This window comes from Mytilus galloprovincialis, chromosome 4 (genome assembly GCF_965363235.1).
Source record: "Mytilus galloprovincialis chromosome 4, xbMytGall1.hap1.1, whole genome shotgun sequence".
NCBI lineage: Eukaryota > Metazoa > Mollusca > Bivalvia > Mytilida > Mytilidae > Mytilus > Mytilus galloprovincialis.
This window is the reverse complement of record NC_134841.1, coordinates 102,078,311-102,095,340: the sequence shown is the minus strand read 5'-3', so window position 1 is coordinate 102,095,340 and position 17,030 is coordinate 102,078,311. Positions and strand designations below refer to the sequence as shown.

At 30.4% G+C, this 17,030-nt stretch overlaps 1 protein-coding gene across 11 annotated transcripts in view; it reads right to left on the bottom strand.

The window, feature by feature from the left end:
- LOC143073654 (uncharacterized) overlaps nt 1–17,030 on the bottom strand; it is a 61,264-nt gene that overhangs the window by 15,615 nt on the left and 28,619 nt on the right. For 4 of the 11 annotated variants that reach the window (XR_012977561.1, XR_012977562.1, XM_076249346.1 and 1 more), the window contains 8 exons: nt 15,002–15,199; nt 14,155–14,187; nt 12,316–12,515; nt 11,570–11,658; nt 10,890–10,993; nt 9,703–9,956; nt 6,010–6,124; nt 742–765 (listed from right to left, as the gene is read on the bottom strand). Coding sequence is in view for 9 of the 11 variants with exons in the window: in XM_076249346.1 (XP_076105461.1) it covers nt 742–765; nt 6,010–6,124; nt 9,703–9,956; nt 10,890–10,993; nt 11,570–11,658; nt 12,316–12,515; nt 14,155–14,187; nt 15,002–15,199 (1,017 nt within the window). In the remaining 2 variants the exon portion in view is untranslated. The remainder of the gene's footprint in view (nt 1–741; nt 766–6,009; nt 6,125–9,702; nt 9,957–10,889; nt 10,994–11,569; nt 11,659–12,315; nt 12,516–14,154; nt 14,188–15,001; nt 15,200–17,030) is intronic. The other 7 variants (XM_076249350.1, XM_076249348.1, XM_076249351.1 and 4 more) reach the window with 7 other exon arrangements.

The following is a 17,030-nucleotide window of genomic DNA, read 5'->3' as shown; positions in this document are numbered from 1 at the left end:
CTTGTACACAAACTCATACCCTCATAAACTTGTACACAAACTCAAATCCTCAGAAACATGTAAAAATAACCTCATACCTCAGAACTTGTATAAGACCTTATGACCTCAGAAACATGTACAAAAACACATACCCTCAGAATCATGTACAGAAACTCATACCCTCAAAACATGTTTACAAACTCATGCCATGTGAGAACATTTAATGTAAATTAGGTACACTAACCAGTTGAAACTAGCAGAAAATTGAGATAGATTGAAAAACTACAGGCTGATTTGTGTCCAGTGGCAAGTTTTTCGAATAAATATTCACGATTGGTTCAATACATATTATAATACACAAATATTGTTAGGTGATGAATGAATACAGTGTGTTTTGTGAACAATGTGATCATGTGATATCATTATTGTGAACAATGTTGATCATGACATGATATCATTATTGCGAACAACGTTGATCATGTGATATTATCATTCTGAACAACGTTGATCATGTGATATTAATTGTTGTGAACAATGTTGATCATGTGAAATAATTATTTAGAACAACATTGATCATGTGATATTATCATTCTGAACAACATTGATCATGTGATATCATTACTGTGAATAATGTTGATCATGTGATATCATTACTGTGAACAACATTGATCATGTGATATCATTACTGTGAATAATGTTGATCATGTGATATTATGTAAATAGAGGAGCATTAGTGACAAGGGTAAAGGGCAAACTATGTACCGTTCTGATAAGTCTTCAACAAAACTGCAAAAAAGAAGAAATGTAAAGATTAATTTTTATTGTATCACTGGTGACAGTCAAGTACTGAGCCTCAAGTACTGTTATGTGGAAAATGATTAATGCATTATATCAAATCATCAGGTATAAGGAGATGTATAACAGTTTTTAAAGAGGGAAACAACATCAATGCCCCCTTTACAAAGGGAAATAACCCTTGCTTCAGCGTAAAATTCTGATGGGATATTTAACAAGATGAGAAACCATGATCTAAAGAGAAAATGAATGTAATAAAATAAAAGGACTTAGAGTACATTGTATATCATTTATTGATTTATATAAATTGATTGCTGAAGATTAATTAAAAAATCTTGTATAAAATATGACTGTATTACTGGTATTTTCAAATGCATGTGAGGTACAAAATGTACCTTGATTGACTTCATAGGAAATGGTTGTAAATTCAGGTAATATTTTCTAGGATTCATTTAAGTTAGAGGACTACTTATTCAATAATTGAAATACCATGATATATAATAGTTTAAAACAAAGGTATTCAAGTACAAAACATAGGTTATGGTGACCTAAATATAATCTAATGACCCAGTTTGGTATATAAGTTCTTGTAAGAAGATCAGAAAATCTTTGTTGGCAAAATATATTACTCAAATGTCAAAGCACAAGTTGGATATCGGAGATTTTATAGATTACACAACAGTGTCGTTAATTGTAATTACATATCCTCAATTTACGTGTTTAAGTTGCTAACATTACGTCATTTGGACTCTGGTGGATAGTTGTCTCATTAGCAATCATACCACATCTCATTATTTTATATTAATCCTAAACTAAGATCAAATTCCAGTAAGAGCACCATTTTAAATTATTGAAAGCTATCATTTTGCATTACATCACAACAAGCCTCCCCATTGACCATCTAGATCGAATGACGTAAAAGTACGTATTCTAACATTGTATAAATATTTAACATTGTAAGAATTGTATGACGATCAGCTAATTAGAAGAGTATTAATTTACATTTGATTCTGCCTCTGATGAAGGTCCTTTTAGGACCGAAACTGGTCAGGCTATGAAACAACACCAGGCGCTGTTAATTATGTGTATTGGTATATATACTATATTTTTATGCTTTTACATTTTTCTCACTGATACACATAGTTAATATGGCTTCTACTAACGAAAACTCCATTTGGAGTTAATGTGTTTAGAGACTACTTATGTCAGTACACCTTTCCTATATTGCCTATTAATTTACATTTGATTTCAATACATCACGTCATCATAACACCCTCAGAATATTGACAGGAATATATATCCAATCATTCAAGTAGTGTTTGAAAATTTACAGTAAATATACATTTAGTGTTTTTAAACCATGGTCAACAATGGTCTGTCATTTACAAAAAATATTTAAGCTACAAACGATCCAAACTTCTTGAAAAGTATAAAAAAAAAATGCATGTAGGAACTTGATTTCTGATATTACTGCTGAACTGTCACAGGAGGCAATTTAAGAAACATATTCAAAGTCAAACTCAGAACTTTAACAATAACCTGAAATTCATGATATATGGATAATAATTTAGTCATTTATGATTTATGTGCAGGTCATAGAAATGTTTTGTATTTGTAATGCTAACATTTTATATACTGCACCAACTGTGATCCTCATGGGTAGTCAAAGTTGTTATCCCCCCCCCCCCTAATCCTATATACTAATGATTTATACTGTTACATAGTCTCATAACAGGACTATATAACACTGATTTATCATTATAAATGGTTGAAATATAATTCTCTAAAGAAAAGAAAACTTCTCATTCTTTCACACCTGTAATGAAAGTCTACAGGGTTTTAACATTTCTGAAAGCTAACAAATAAATTAAAAACAGCACAGCAATAATGATAAAACTAAACAAAATCAAAAGCAGTCAACAGAAAATGGTAAATCTATAAATGCTCCAGACATTTTTTCAGCAGAACATAAAATTGCAAATAAAAAAAAGCCATAAAAAAGGTCACAGAACTGTACTGTATAGCAATATAACGGCCTTCCTTTACTTTAGGGGTCCCAACATTACTGTTGAAAAATGGAGGGTCCCACAATATATGTACATTGTATTTGAATACATTTTGTAATTGATATATTGTATCATGTATATAATATTCTGATTGTTTATATATTATTGGCTTGCATATACAATCTGTTGTATTAAAACTGTTAAATTTTTTTTGGCTTGTATATATAGGTTGTGGGACCCCTAAAGTAAATGAAAGCATTATAGCACTCTTTTACTTTAGGGGTCCCAATTAAATTATCTTTATATGAGTTGTACAAAATCTTTATATAGGTTGTGGGACCCCTAAAGTAAAAGAAGGCATTATAGCACTCTTTTACTTTAAGGGTCCCAAATTTTGTATTACAAAAAATAAAGAAAAGTGAATGTTAAGTCATTTTACTAAAGGCAAATGTATCTTAAAACAGCAAAAAAGACTGGATAATTAATCAAAAAATTAAATACATTTAGAACAGGTATATAGGGAACTAATTTTTTATAGAATTACATACCACAAACTTTTATAGACCGGGACCCCTAAAGTAAAGTCCAAAAATGTTGGGATCCCTAAAGTAAAAGAAGGCCAATATAACTAGGTAACCCTTTGCTTTACATAGTCAGCAGTATTCAGCACACTGACCATAAGATGGTCATTTAAGTTGTAAACAACATTTTTGCACAATATCTAAGAAAGAGAAAGGTATCAATTCATAAGTTCTCATCTTAGTCGAAACAATCCTTAAGGTTGACCATAATTTTGTAGGTCTTACACAAAGGGGAATATTTAAATTGGGTCAACTGGCCTGAAATTGTGATTTATTCTCAAAACATTTTCAGTTGAATAGATAAATAACATCTATATATGTTCCTAAATAAAACTTTTTAGTTTTCATCAATCATGGATTATACAGCCATGAAGTGTTTGTAAATTCAGTAACATAAAAAACAAATATATAGAACACTCCTCACCCAAAGTATTTACACAGGAAGTGTTTTTTGTGTTTATATATTTGCTGGGATAAGAATAACTTTGACATTGGTATAAAATTTACCAATATTTCCTTATAAATTGACATATAATAATGATATAATTTAAATGGCCTGACGGTAAAATTATGTCATAATGTCGGACATAACAGTTAAACTAGTTATTAGTGTCTGACATGACAGAACAACTATGTCATAATGTAGGACATGACAGTAAAACTATGTCGGTGTTTGACATAACAGAACAACTATGTTATTTGTAGTATCTGGCACTGACATGTCTGACATGATAATAAAACTAGTTCATTGCAGTTGAAATGACAGTTAACTTGTGACTAACATAAGAGTTAAATATGTGAAAGTGTCTAAGCTTGTGCTTTTTAACTGTCAGCTTTTATTCTGGACTTTAAAAAATTTGTGGAATATAATGATATAATTAAATTTTCAGCAAATATACAGGACCCAAAACTAAAATGAACCTTCTCACATTTTTTATGTCTCTGCAATTGACAGGAATGACTTTTAAATGAGGATATCGTTGAGAACTTTTGAAATGATTTTTTAAGTATTTGTACATCTAAAACAGAACAAATCTACTTACATGCTAGTGTAGAAAGAAAATTAAATTGTACAAGTTTTATACTATCATTCTAAATTGACTTTAGATTACACCACCTGGTGAACATATACATGCACAAATTGAGTTTGATCAGGACAGACAATTATGATGAAACAAGTAATTGTTTTCAATTGATTTATTGGATTTGGAATTGCTATAGCATATAAAATAAATCAGCTTTTTATTCCTCTGTGTATATTTTTGCTTTTTTAAATTAAAATCATTGATACAGAAAAATATGAATTAATTTGTGAAAGCATACAGATGTATTTAATCAAAAAGAATAACAATTAAAGTTTAAAAGAAAACAAGTTTTATTATCTCAAATCTAAAAGACTGTGCATGCTTATTACCAAAGTAATGAGATAATTTCATTTAAGGAGCATTGGGTATAAAAACTTGATAGACTACAAAAAACAAATCTGTGATCATACTGATAGGCCATGGATATTAATGAGATGATTTTATTTTAGGACCAAAAGGGAATTGAATCGTGAGACTAACAAAACAGCCATAAATATTAATAAGTTGATTTTCAGTTTAGCCCTTTTAAAAGTACAACTTCTTTTTCAGAGAAGCTATCTTTATCTTTATTTCTGACATCAATGATTTCAACTTTGCATTACTTTACTAATGAAAATAATCTATTTTCATTTTAAAACTCTTCTTTAGTTCTTCTATTAATGAACCATAATTTCCTCTTGGTATTATTAATATCATTAACATGAACTTAGGTGACCTATATTTCTCAACATCGACTAAAAGTTTAGGGTAAATTGTTATCATATGAACTACTTAATTAAGTTTTTTTTAAACAAATTTAGGTCTAAAGTAAGTCAACTATGTAGTCTGAAACTTCTGCCTTCATTAAGTTTTAACCAGACATTTGTTAGAGGAATGTGTTCATTGGACACATATACTCCCTCTTGTAATATACTGCAAATTCAGTTGTTCCATTTTTAAAGGGACATAACTCTCAAACCTAGAGGAGAGAAAAGGATGTAACCCAAGAACAATGAAATAGAAGTCTTTTACTGTAATACTACCATTTTGCAGGTTTCATTCAATTTTTTACTTGAAGCTTCAATAATGATAAATTGTTGGGATCATTGGAGATATTGTTTAGCTTGGAGATGACAAAGGATAACTATGGACAGGTTCAATTAGACTGGTCATTCAAAGACTTTAAAACCACATGACGGCAATAAAGCCAACCAATGATAAAAGTTTATCTAAATATGAAATCTTGCTACAATCATGTTTTCACCAGAAGGGCTTTTAAAATAAAAAGTTTATAGGACTTATACAATGTACCACTATTAAAAATAGCTAAGATAATCAAACAAATGCTAAATGTGACCTTATAGTATATCAAGCAGATCATGAAACTATTCCCAAACTTTATTATTTATGTCAAACAATGGCAACAACTAATTTACACGATAAATGCATTTATGTAAATTAATTCTTTTGATGTGTAGCTAATCATTGTATGTTTCCATATAAAGAAACTGGTGCAAACAAGCATTGATTAATATTATTCAAATCATGCAAAAAACTAAAATCTAACACTAATTGCAAACATACTTCTCTCCCCTTGGTAGACTGGAGAAATCGGTAAAGTTAGGTTTTTTAGCGTGGAATTCGTTATCATCTTTGAGTGACCTTGATGGTATGGTTTGATAGAGTGGATCCTCCTCGTCTACAGAGAAAGAAAGTGGTCTAAGTGGTGTAATTATAGTATTTATACTGGTCAAGTTATTTCCACATTATCACATGGACAAGACATTTTTTACTCAATCAATTATTCTCTTTGGTAATGGCCTTACTTAACACAGTGGTCACATCTAAGGATACAATTAATCAATTCATACAATTTAATGCCATTTCATCTCATTTCTTTCAGACAATTTTTTTTAAAAATTGTAAGGAATAAATGTTAGCATGATTATACTGATATGAATTGATTAGATTGCATAATAACATTAACCACAGTATGTTCCTCTGTTGACTTTAGCAATAACAGTCATTTCTTTCCATATAAAAGAACATCAAAATTACAATGTTATATTATATAGAATAGCTTCAACTAATAACTTTTAACTGTAATATTTTTGGATGAAATTACAACCACAAATTAAAGAGATGAATAATAATAAAAAAAAACCCAGAAAACAGAAAAGAAAAAAACCCATCCCCTTTCAGGTAGTTCAGGATCATATCCGCCATTTTTGAAAGGGGTACAAAGTTCAACAAATCTGAATGGGTGAGAAATTTAAATGTTAATTTTGGGAAAATGAATCTAGAGAATTCCAATCGCTGATATTGCTTACTGATCACCAATGCATACAAATTGACCAATTATTGTTCCATCTAGGGACAGAGTTAAAATTGCAACTTGTTCTATGTAAACTTATGTTAAAGCATGAAGCAGAATAATAGCTTCCTATAAAACATAATAACTGTCTTCATTCTAAAAATTGGACACCTTAGATATAAGATAGGAAATTGATTTTTCTATTTTAAGATATATTAACAATGGTTTACTTTCTCATTCAACTTAATTATTCTAATAATAAATTGGGTCAATTACTGCATATGATATTAACTCTGATTAATTTTCTCACTTTTTCTATTTTTTAGTTCTTAGGTCTATATTTCAACAATTTGTTTGATTAAAATGTGCTTATTTAACATGATTTTCAAAGCAGATCTTCCTAAGTCAAATGAGGCATTTTGTTTGGGTCACAACTGAAATTGAAAAAAAAGTCCCATGACAGAAGTTTATAAATGTGTTACTTTTGTTTTTAATAAACTTTTGTATTCATCAAATATGTTACAGATTGGACCAGACAACATAAGGGAATAGCTGAAATTGAAATGACTAGAAATTAATGTCTTATATATTGTTGAGTTCAAAATCTGAAAAAAAAAGTCCCATGACAGAAGTTTCAAAATCTGTTATTTTTGTTTTCAATATTTTTTTGTTTTCATCAAACATGTAAAAGATAAGAGATACGACCAGATAACATAAGGGAATAGCTGAAATTGAAATATGTAGAAATAAAAGTCCATTATAGGTACAACATCAAGCAAAGTGATTCACATGATGTATAGAAATATAGCTTAAATCATATATCACTGCCAAAATTGGTATTGCATTAGAAAATATACAGTAAGCAAATGTACAACAAAGTGCAAACAAAACTGCTAACTTAAATCCTTTAGGCAATTACTGGAACAGAAATTGAAAATATATACTTCTCATATAAAAACCACTAGCAACAAATCATAGATAAAAGAAGTGAATTGTGGATGTCATTGCCTTTGTAATCTAATGGCGAGGACCAAAGGAATTCAATACACTGTTAATAATATTGCAGTCATAATGAAATATGCCGTTATTACCAATTACTCAGGTCATTTTAGTTCTCAAGACAATATTAATGAAACAAGGAGTTGAATATGATTACAAAGTTCAGCTCAGTACTGACAATATCTGACAAAATCAATGCAGGGTTGATACATATCTTCCTCATCACCCATTGCTTGTAAAAATGTCATCTAGCTTGGAATTTTTTTTGTCTTTATTTAAATCATGTAAAGATGCCCTAACAAAACGTTCTTAACCTTTAATTTATAAAGCTTTGGTTAAATGTGGACTAGCAGTTCTTGCGTGCAGATCCAGTATTTTGAAAAAAAGGGGGGGGGGTTGTGTATATAGTTCTTCATCAGATGTATGCCATGCAGTATTTATTTTCAATTGTTTTTTGATTGAATCGGCTAGATACCATAGTGTACATGATATAAAGAAAAAATGCACAAACATAAGTATAAATATGTCAATGACCTTTCTTCTACAAATGTTATATATAGCCTTTGTGGTTTGATCCATCATTATAGCCTATACCTTCTCACATGGGGATATTAACTTGTGAGTCATCATTTATTTAAGATTTGAATGCTTCTTTTCGCAAATTCTGTAAAAGCCTTGAATAAAGTACATTTTGTATGAAGTGTGGGAAACTTCATGCTTAAAATGTTCACACAGTTAATGCTTTAACAACCCTAAATAATTACTAAAAGAAGCATTCCATATCTATAATTACATTTTTTTATAGGCTCATGAAGTTTATCAAGTTTCAATTTTATTTACCTCTGAACTTTATTGTGGAAGCTTGATTCATCATGATTTGTACATTTCATTTAAAAATGAAGGTTGATTTCAGAATGTCAAAATAACATAATGAAACATACATGTTGTGTTATTATTGCATTTTACATTCTCACACTCATGGCACTCACATATTTCATTGGTGGAGTAAGTCTGAGTACTGGGAGAGAACAACTGACCTTAGATAGGATAAATGACAGTCCTAGTAAATTAAAATAGGAGTTGAAACATCTGCAACTGTATGAGTCAAACTCCAACCTCAGTGTCAACAAGGTTGTGATCCGTATAAATTAACTACTTTGACCACTTGGCTACTCTGACCCCTAAGAACCATGAATAAATGAGTATATTACAATTTTATGTTGAACTAGATTTTTTTGTTGGAACACAATATTTAGTATTGCACAAAAAATCCAATTCTTACTTTATTTTCTTTTTTTTACAATTTTTCCTAAAGTTTCCATATACCTTAAAATTAAATTTCAAGTCATTATAAAGCAGAGTACTTTGGAGCTAGCATATTATCATTTTAGTCCAAAAGTCTTTTTAGCATATTGCAAATTTGCATAAATTTTAATGGTATGCGATCAAGAAAATTTGTGTGTATTTGGTGTACAGAAATTTTAAAAACATTAAAGAAAGGGGATGGGTTCTTTATGTGTTTGAACTATTGTTTTCAATTTGGAAGTTAAATTATTTTCATATGTACAGTTTTAAAACTTAAGTGATTATACAGTGGTTTAGATAGGAATTTAAATACACAATTTTAAGAATTCGAATTTTAATTATTAGTGAGACTAGATGATTAAAGTAACTATACCTTTCCCAAGGATAAATAGAAATGTTTAAAGAAATGTCCAAACGCTTAACAGATATTAAAGTTATGTTGTTAAACAAAGGATTCACAATTAAATATTATAAAGTTCAAAAATATAAAGCCCATATGCATGCAAATAATAATATTAAATAAGCTATTCTACATCTTAGAGGTCACCAACTATCTACTACTAGCATTATTATTACAAGTTGGCACTAAAACAGTTGATTTAAAGGATAAAATAAGTGGCATTAGCATGTGATATATAATGACAACATGTAGAATTCACCTTCTCCCTCGTTATCATACTGTCCACTAGCGCGGGTTCCCATATTGACCCTCAAACTCTCGGAATCTTCATTTTCTAGATAGTTGGGATGTTTTTTGGATTTGTTAATCTCACCTCTCTCAGGTCCTCCATCAAAGTTAATATCTGCGTAATTCATTTTCTTTTTGGAGTCTGCTTTTCCCCACGGCTGTTCGTAGGTTTTGATTTCTCCAGATTTTGGTAGAGAACCTGATGGTACTGGAGGTGGTTCATCACTAAATAGAAAAAAACATAACATAATAATTTTAAAGTACCCCCTTTTTCTGGTCATGAGCCTCAACTTCTACAGGCTAAAAATATATATAATATCATTTAACAAAAGGGAAACCTTTGATAACCATGTATGCGTCTACAAGAATAAATACTATACTCTTTATGTATCACTCCAATTGGCATGTATTGCTAACTTGACATCTATGGCAAATTTCAAAATGGGATCCAACTTTATCAAACCAATTCAATCTTTCTTTTTTTTAATGCAGCACAATTTAGCCTGACTTCTTTGCAGGACTGATTTGTTTTTATCAGTTCTAAAATTCATTTATAATTAAGAACAATGTTTGAATAACTAGTGCTGTAGTGGATTAGTCATCTGTTTTCAAAAGTGTCAATTATAGTTAATAAACAACAGATGTAGTCATAAAGTGATGATAATAGCTCACAGCAGGTTTTTTTGGCTGGTGAGCTAAAGAACAACTTTCAACTAACTTTGTTAACTGCACAATGTTTGCCATAAGATTAAAATGTTTGTGTGTTGTGTAAAGGGGAATAACTCTAAAAATTATGATTTTTTTTTTTTTCAATTAGGTTGACAAATTACTTTGAATGGAGTCAATTATATTTGTTTAAGTTCGCAAGACATATTATTCTATATGCATCAATTGTTGCTGTGAAATCATGACATATTTTTTTTCAAATAAATATGATGATTTGAAGTACATACATCCATTATAGATTTCACTCTTTGAAAATAACATGAATGTTTTATAGCCTCACAGATTTAGATTAATGTTATAAGAAAATCTTCTTGTAAAAAGTGAACCATGTTCTCACTATGTTACAGATTAGATTTTTTTTTAAATTCTCAGAAATTTCACTAACTGATGCATATATTTCTCATGTCCCCCTCCCCCAGAGTAGTTACTCACTCTGATTCACTATCTGTACTCCCCGACTCTGACCCAGATGATGAAGATCCTGTTTCACTAGAGCTTTCATCTCCATTCTGAACTTTAGCTTCAACTTCTACAGGCTGAAAATGTATAATATAACTTAACAATTAGGGTAACACTTAATAACCACATATGTGTCTACAATAATTAATAATAAACTTTGAAAAAATAGAACTTGTTTGAAAAATTGAAAAATAACATTTTTTTTTTTCAGTACAAATAAAGTGCATCAAATTACCTTTCACTACAATGGCAAAGTTGGTTGATTGATTGATGGTGTTTCAACACCACTTTTTAATGGCCACTTTTGGGATATTACGTGGCTGTCAGTTTTTATGGAAGGAGAAAGCAGGGGTGCCCGGATAAAACCACTGACTTTCAGGAAATCCTAGTCAATTATAAAGTTGAGTGCACCTGCACAAGTGGGGTTCGAACTAACAACCTCAGTGTTGACTGGCTATAGCTAGTGATGACAGAAGTAGAAAAACATAAGACCACTTGGCCATCGAGGCCCCCTGGCAAAGTTGATCACACATGTCTATTTTGTTTTAAGTCACCCCCCAGTAGTACAACATCGAGTTGTAAAGGCAAGATATAATCACTGTGATTACAATCAACATATACAATTAACTTAGATAAAAGTAAATTAAAGAAACCTGTTTTCTTCTGTCTCCTTTGTGTCTTCTGTCCATCTTTTCATTTCCTTTGTCTTTATCATCTTCTGATTCAGAACTATCATCTTCACCTTGAATAACAGAAAAATTTCAAATTAAAGTCAAAATACTTTTCTTCTCTCCTTGTTAGAGAACACAAACTCAGTATTGACACACTACTTAGACTACTTGACCACACAGGTCCCAATAAACACAGAGGTTGGTTTCCCAATACAACAACAACAACAACAACAACAACAACAATTTTTATTTGTCAATCAAGACGCCCCCGGGAGCAGTACAATTACAGTTTGAATTAAAGTGTACAAATAATTGTGGTGATTTTTTTCATTGAAATTACAATACATGAAAATAAAACTAAAACTATATAAGAGAAGGGAGACAACAAACACAGTATATATTCTCAAAGATAATGAGTGAGTGAACACAATCAGTACCGTTTTATATATAAAAGATGAAAATGTTTGCACAACCAAGTTTGATAGCTGATCAAAGGGCCTTAAATCTTATTTTTTAAATAAATTAACTATATATGCTGCATTATGGAGTTATTCTTTTTTTATGTAAATAAAGTGATAAAGTTTAAGAATAGGATCAAAGTGTTTAGGAACCCAGTTTTATTGTTAAAGTTTATTATTAAAGTTGATAAATAAATAAATCATTTTGTTAAATAGCAGTTTCAAATGGTACAAATCTCCCTTTGTAATCTTAGCGAAAAATCAACCTACTTTTATTAATTTTTCCCATCTGTTCAAGCACAGCCTTTTTATCTATATCTTCTTCAGATTCTTCAGAAGTACTTTCTGTTTCTTCCTCCTCCAAACTGTCGTCTGATTCAGATCCATGTATAGACCTGTTTGATGCGGTTTCCCTATTCTCAGAATGCTGAGAAGCAAACTGCTTGGACGCATCAGTTCTTGACTGAAATCTAAAAAAGAATCAACATAAAAGTACCAGTAAGCAAATGTGGTACGATTGCCTATGATACAACTCTCCTGATACGTCATAAACAAATGAAGCTCTGAATTATATACTGTAGCTGTGAAAAAATACCACAAAAAATGTACTACAGACAGGCAGAAGAACAGAAAGTGGACAACCAGTATACCCTTTCTTTAAAGTAGGGTTATATAAAGCTCTTACAATGATTACTGCAAACCAACTTATTTTTGCCTATATATTATTTCTGAATTTGTAGTACTGGTATATCAGTCCTTGATTTGCACATACATAACTATAGCTAACGCAACCCCTGTTTCATGACCCTACCATGACTTTATTTCATAATAGCCTAAAAAAATATAAGAATACTGAAATATGTGATCAGCAAAAATGATTTCTTAAAAGTTCACAATATCAATGGTTTCACAAAAAGTAGATAAATTTAAAAGTTTGGAAGCTATTGGAAACTTATGTTTCAAATTTATGACTGTAATTTTGATTGGATTTTTTGAATCAGATATAATTTTGAATTTCTGAGAAAAATTTTAAAACTTGCTCACAGACAGTATAAAAGGATGGAAGAGCAGTGCTGAGTGATGGTATTAGATCACACATGAACAAACAGTTTTAACCTGTAATACTAGCACTACAATCAAAAGGACAAATCATTGTGTCTGGTATCAATGAAGATTGTTTTTTACAATAGATTTGCCACAAATTGAACTAGCAAGTAGCAAGTCAATCCAATACATACAAATGTTTAGGTTCAATGGTTTCTGATAAAGGTAAATCCAGAAAAAAAAACTTCGGATAAGAGAAATTTAAGGTATTTTTATGTTAATAAAATACTGTTTAAAAACGCTGAAATTTCATTTTGGTATAACTATTCAAAGGAGAAGGTTCACGAAGGGTTTAAATTGGCCCTAAATTTTTTATGTTTTTTTAAATCGGGCCAAAAAAAATTACAAATTTCACATAGAAATACTTGTGATAATACTATCAAGATAAAAATATATTTTTTTTGGCACCTTCCTTTAAAATTTATGAAGTTTTGCCCCCTTAAATAAACACTATTTGTATATCAAGGTCAATTTTGGTAATTTTATTCCATATTTTATTTGTTTTTGGCATAATTAACCTTGGCTGCCCACGACCCCAAAAGGTTTTATATTGATGAATTCTATATTAAAGTTGGAATCTTTTGGTTACAAAACATTTAGATCATAGGTTGCGGCCAAGGTTTGCCTAAAGCTTCTAGGTCTGAAAATTGTACAAAATCTACATATTTTGACAAAATCTCCAAATCATGAGATTAATTCTGACCATAAAATATTCCCTTTAGGTTCTAAAAAAATCTTTAAAGATAAGGTTCCTTGTAAGATATATCCCTCATGATAGTTTATAAATATTAATTAATTAAAATCAGTGTCATTTAACAATCAAAGTGAAAGCTCAGTTACAAGATGGAGAGAAACATTATTCGGATTTAAAATCGTGAGCACCTGTAACAAAATCACACAAAAATGGTTTGATAAAATGGTAACAAGGTATCACTGCAGCTGTGCAGCACAATTTTTACAACAAATCTGCCACAAATTGAACTAGCAAGTCAATACAATACATACACAACTTTACTAGTTCTTTTGTCTTGTTTCTTTCTATAAAAGAATTACAAATACATATCTAATAACAAACATTTAAAAGGAAACAATAAATGAGTTCTTGATCAATACTATAGATTGTTTTTAGACTTTAAATCAATTTTAGTTTACAATTAATTAACATAATCATCTTTTTAATAAGAATTTATCTGTGAGTTTTCCATGCAAAAACAAGCGTCCCTTGACAACCTTTTCTGATCAGTGTTTTCTCAAGTATATTTGATTAATTGATTGATTGACTGAACGGAGTTTAATGCCACTTTCAACACTATTGGCTATTTTCAATGGTAATCAGCATTTAATAGAGTAATTTTTTAGGTTTGATTTGATTTTTGGTGTTTTAACGCCACTTTTAAGTACCACTTTTGGGCTTTTTCATGACAACCATTTTTTATTGGTGGAGGAATCCTGAGTGTCTGGAGAAAACCACTGACCTTGGAAAGGAAAACTAACAATCCTAGTCAATGAAGAGTCGAGTGCACCCACAGGAGCTGGGTACGAACTTCAGTGTTGACTGGCTAGTGATTACAGTAGTAACTACTTAGACCACTCAGCCAAGGCCCCTGAAGAGAACAACCAGAAATATCCCTGTTTCCCCGATAACCATACATTCTACTTTGGATTCAGTATTATTCTTGAGATGCTAATTTTAGGATTTGTTTTCAATAAAATAAGAGATAATTCAGAATTTAATTTGTGAAGTTTTGTTCAGCAGCTAAATGTAAAGTGAACCCTTAGTCTACTCTGGAATCAAGACAATTTATTAACCAGTTTTTTTCCTTTTCTAGAAAAAAAATCACCCAAAACCTACTTTTTATCTTCTTCCCTTTCACTATCGGTTTCCTCCTCAGATGAATCCTCTGACTCAGACTGGACGGGCATCATTGTCTCCCCTTGTAGGCCACTACCAGATCTAGGTGTCATTTCAAATGGTTCCATCATGTCAGACAACCCTCTGGCTACTTTACTGAACCTTTTTGACGTACCCATCTTATTAACACGAACAAATCTATAAAAAAAAAACAAGAATGGAGACACTGTCATCTTTACATTAGATTATAAATCACCAATACAATTCTATCAATTTAGCTTAATTTTTTTTTCCCTCTGGTTTAACATGTCTTTGCATATCCTGCAAAATTTATTGTAACTATAAATTAACAGTAATGAAAGTGACATTAACATAGAAGCAAGAGAGATTTCCAGCCAGTTTTACATGTGTTTGAAACAGAACTGTAAAAAGAAGATTAAACTTTTAAAATTTAATAGAAATTGGTGTCAGCCAACCGTCTTTTGACCAAAGCACTGAAGTTCATAAAGTTGATTAAAAAAAAGATTGATCCATCAAAAGCTGTACTGAAGTATACAACATGGTCATTGCAAAATTGTTGCAAATGTACACAATGTTAACTAATCAATTGCAGTAATTGTTATAACTCTTCTTATGATCATAACAACCACTTTTTGAAAAATTAATAGAATAACCATGTTGCTAAATATAATAGAGTAACTGATTTTGCATGCATTTGCATACACTGTGGCCAAAGGATTCTAATGGTGGCACTATATTTTACAGCGGTGCATGCAGTAACCATCTTTTATTACATGTAACCATCTAATCATTTATTTATTCTAACTAAGGACAAAGCGATGCAAACCCAAACTCACCATCATTTATTTATTCTAACGAAGACAAAGCCATGCATAAAACCCAAACTCAGCATATAAAAGTAAAATCATTGAAGGTAACATTTTATATGACTTAAAATAAATCATAATTTTTAGTGATAAAACTAGCAGCCACTAAGAGACTGAATAACTCACCTAGCAAAAATTTGCCATTTTTTAAAATATATAGTTTTACTAAAAAAAATCTGACTTATTTTTTTCTTCAATTATACAGCTTGGTAAGTAAGTCCATTCAAATAAATTAAAAGCTATTTAATTGTTCTTTTGAGAAATGCCAGATGAATTTAGTAAAGCAAAATACTGGATCAAAGAATATTTCAAAAAATTCTTCCAAGCCATAAAAAAACAAACTTTCTGAAATCAACCCCCTCTGTATCACAAAAAAGGTAAGATATGATTGTCTAAAATGTTAGGAATTTAAAAAAGAGGGATCTTTTTGTTGTGGGCACATATGCCCTGACAAATTTATTGTATCTATTGTGGTTTTTATGATACTAGATTGGATAATACTTGCACTTTAACCTTATATTGTATTTATAGCTATAGCGATATGTTGGCAGGAACAAAACAAAAGAAACTTTATACTAAATACCAAAGAAAGGATTTAAAAATAAATTTATGCTAAAGATAAGACAACGATGGATGCTTAGTGATGACCAATGGGCAATGTGAGCTTACAGTAGGATTGTGTGCTGGAATTATTCGCAGGAAAAATGGAAAAAATACTGGTAGGCAGTTTATGAAAGGACTTTTTATAAAAAATAATAATATGGGAGATATATCTATTCTACTGACACTTACTCTGGTTGTCTTCTGAAATTTTATAAAGAGTCAAATATTTAACGTAATTTCATGTTTTTACATCATAGGTTCTATAATTCTTTTACATAATGATCTAAGATTTATCTAAGTAGACAACAGATAAATTGGTTAAAATATTCAGGTGTTTGGTATGGATCAATGCTAGTGAGGTTTGGTCATATAATAAAAATGGAAACACTAGGGCATATACAAGGTGGTTTGATGAATGCACTAACAATTAACATACCCTTCATTGCAGATTTAGCAGTGTGTATTGACTTGTAACTTGTTTGTTTTCATGCAAAATATACAGAATATGAGAACACAAGTTAAAATGTGAATTATTTACA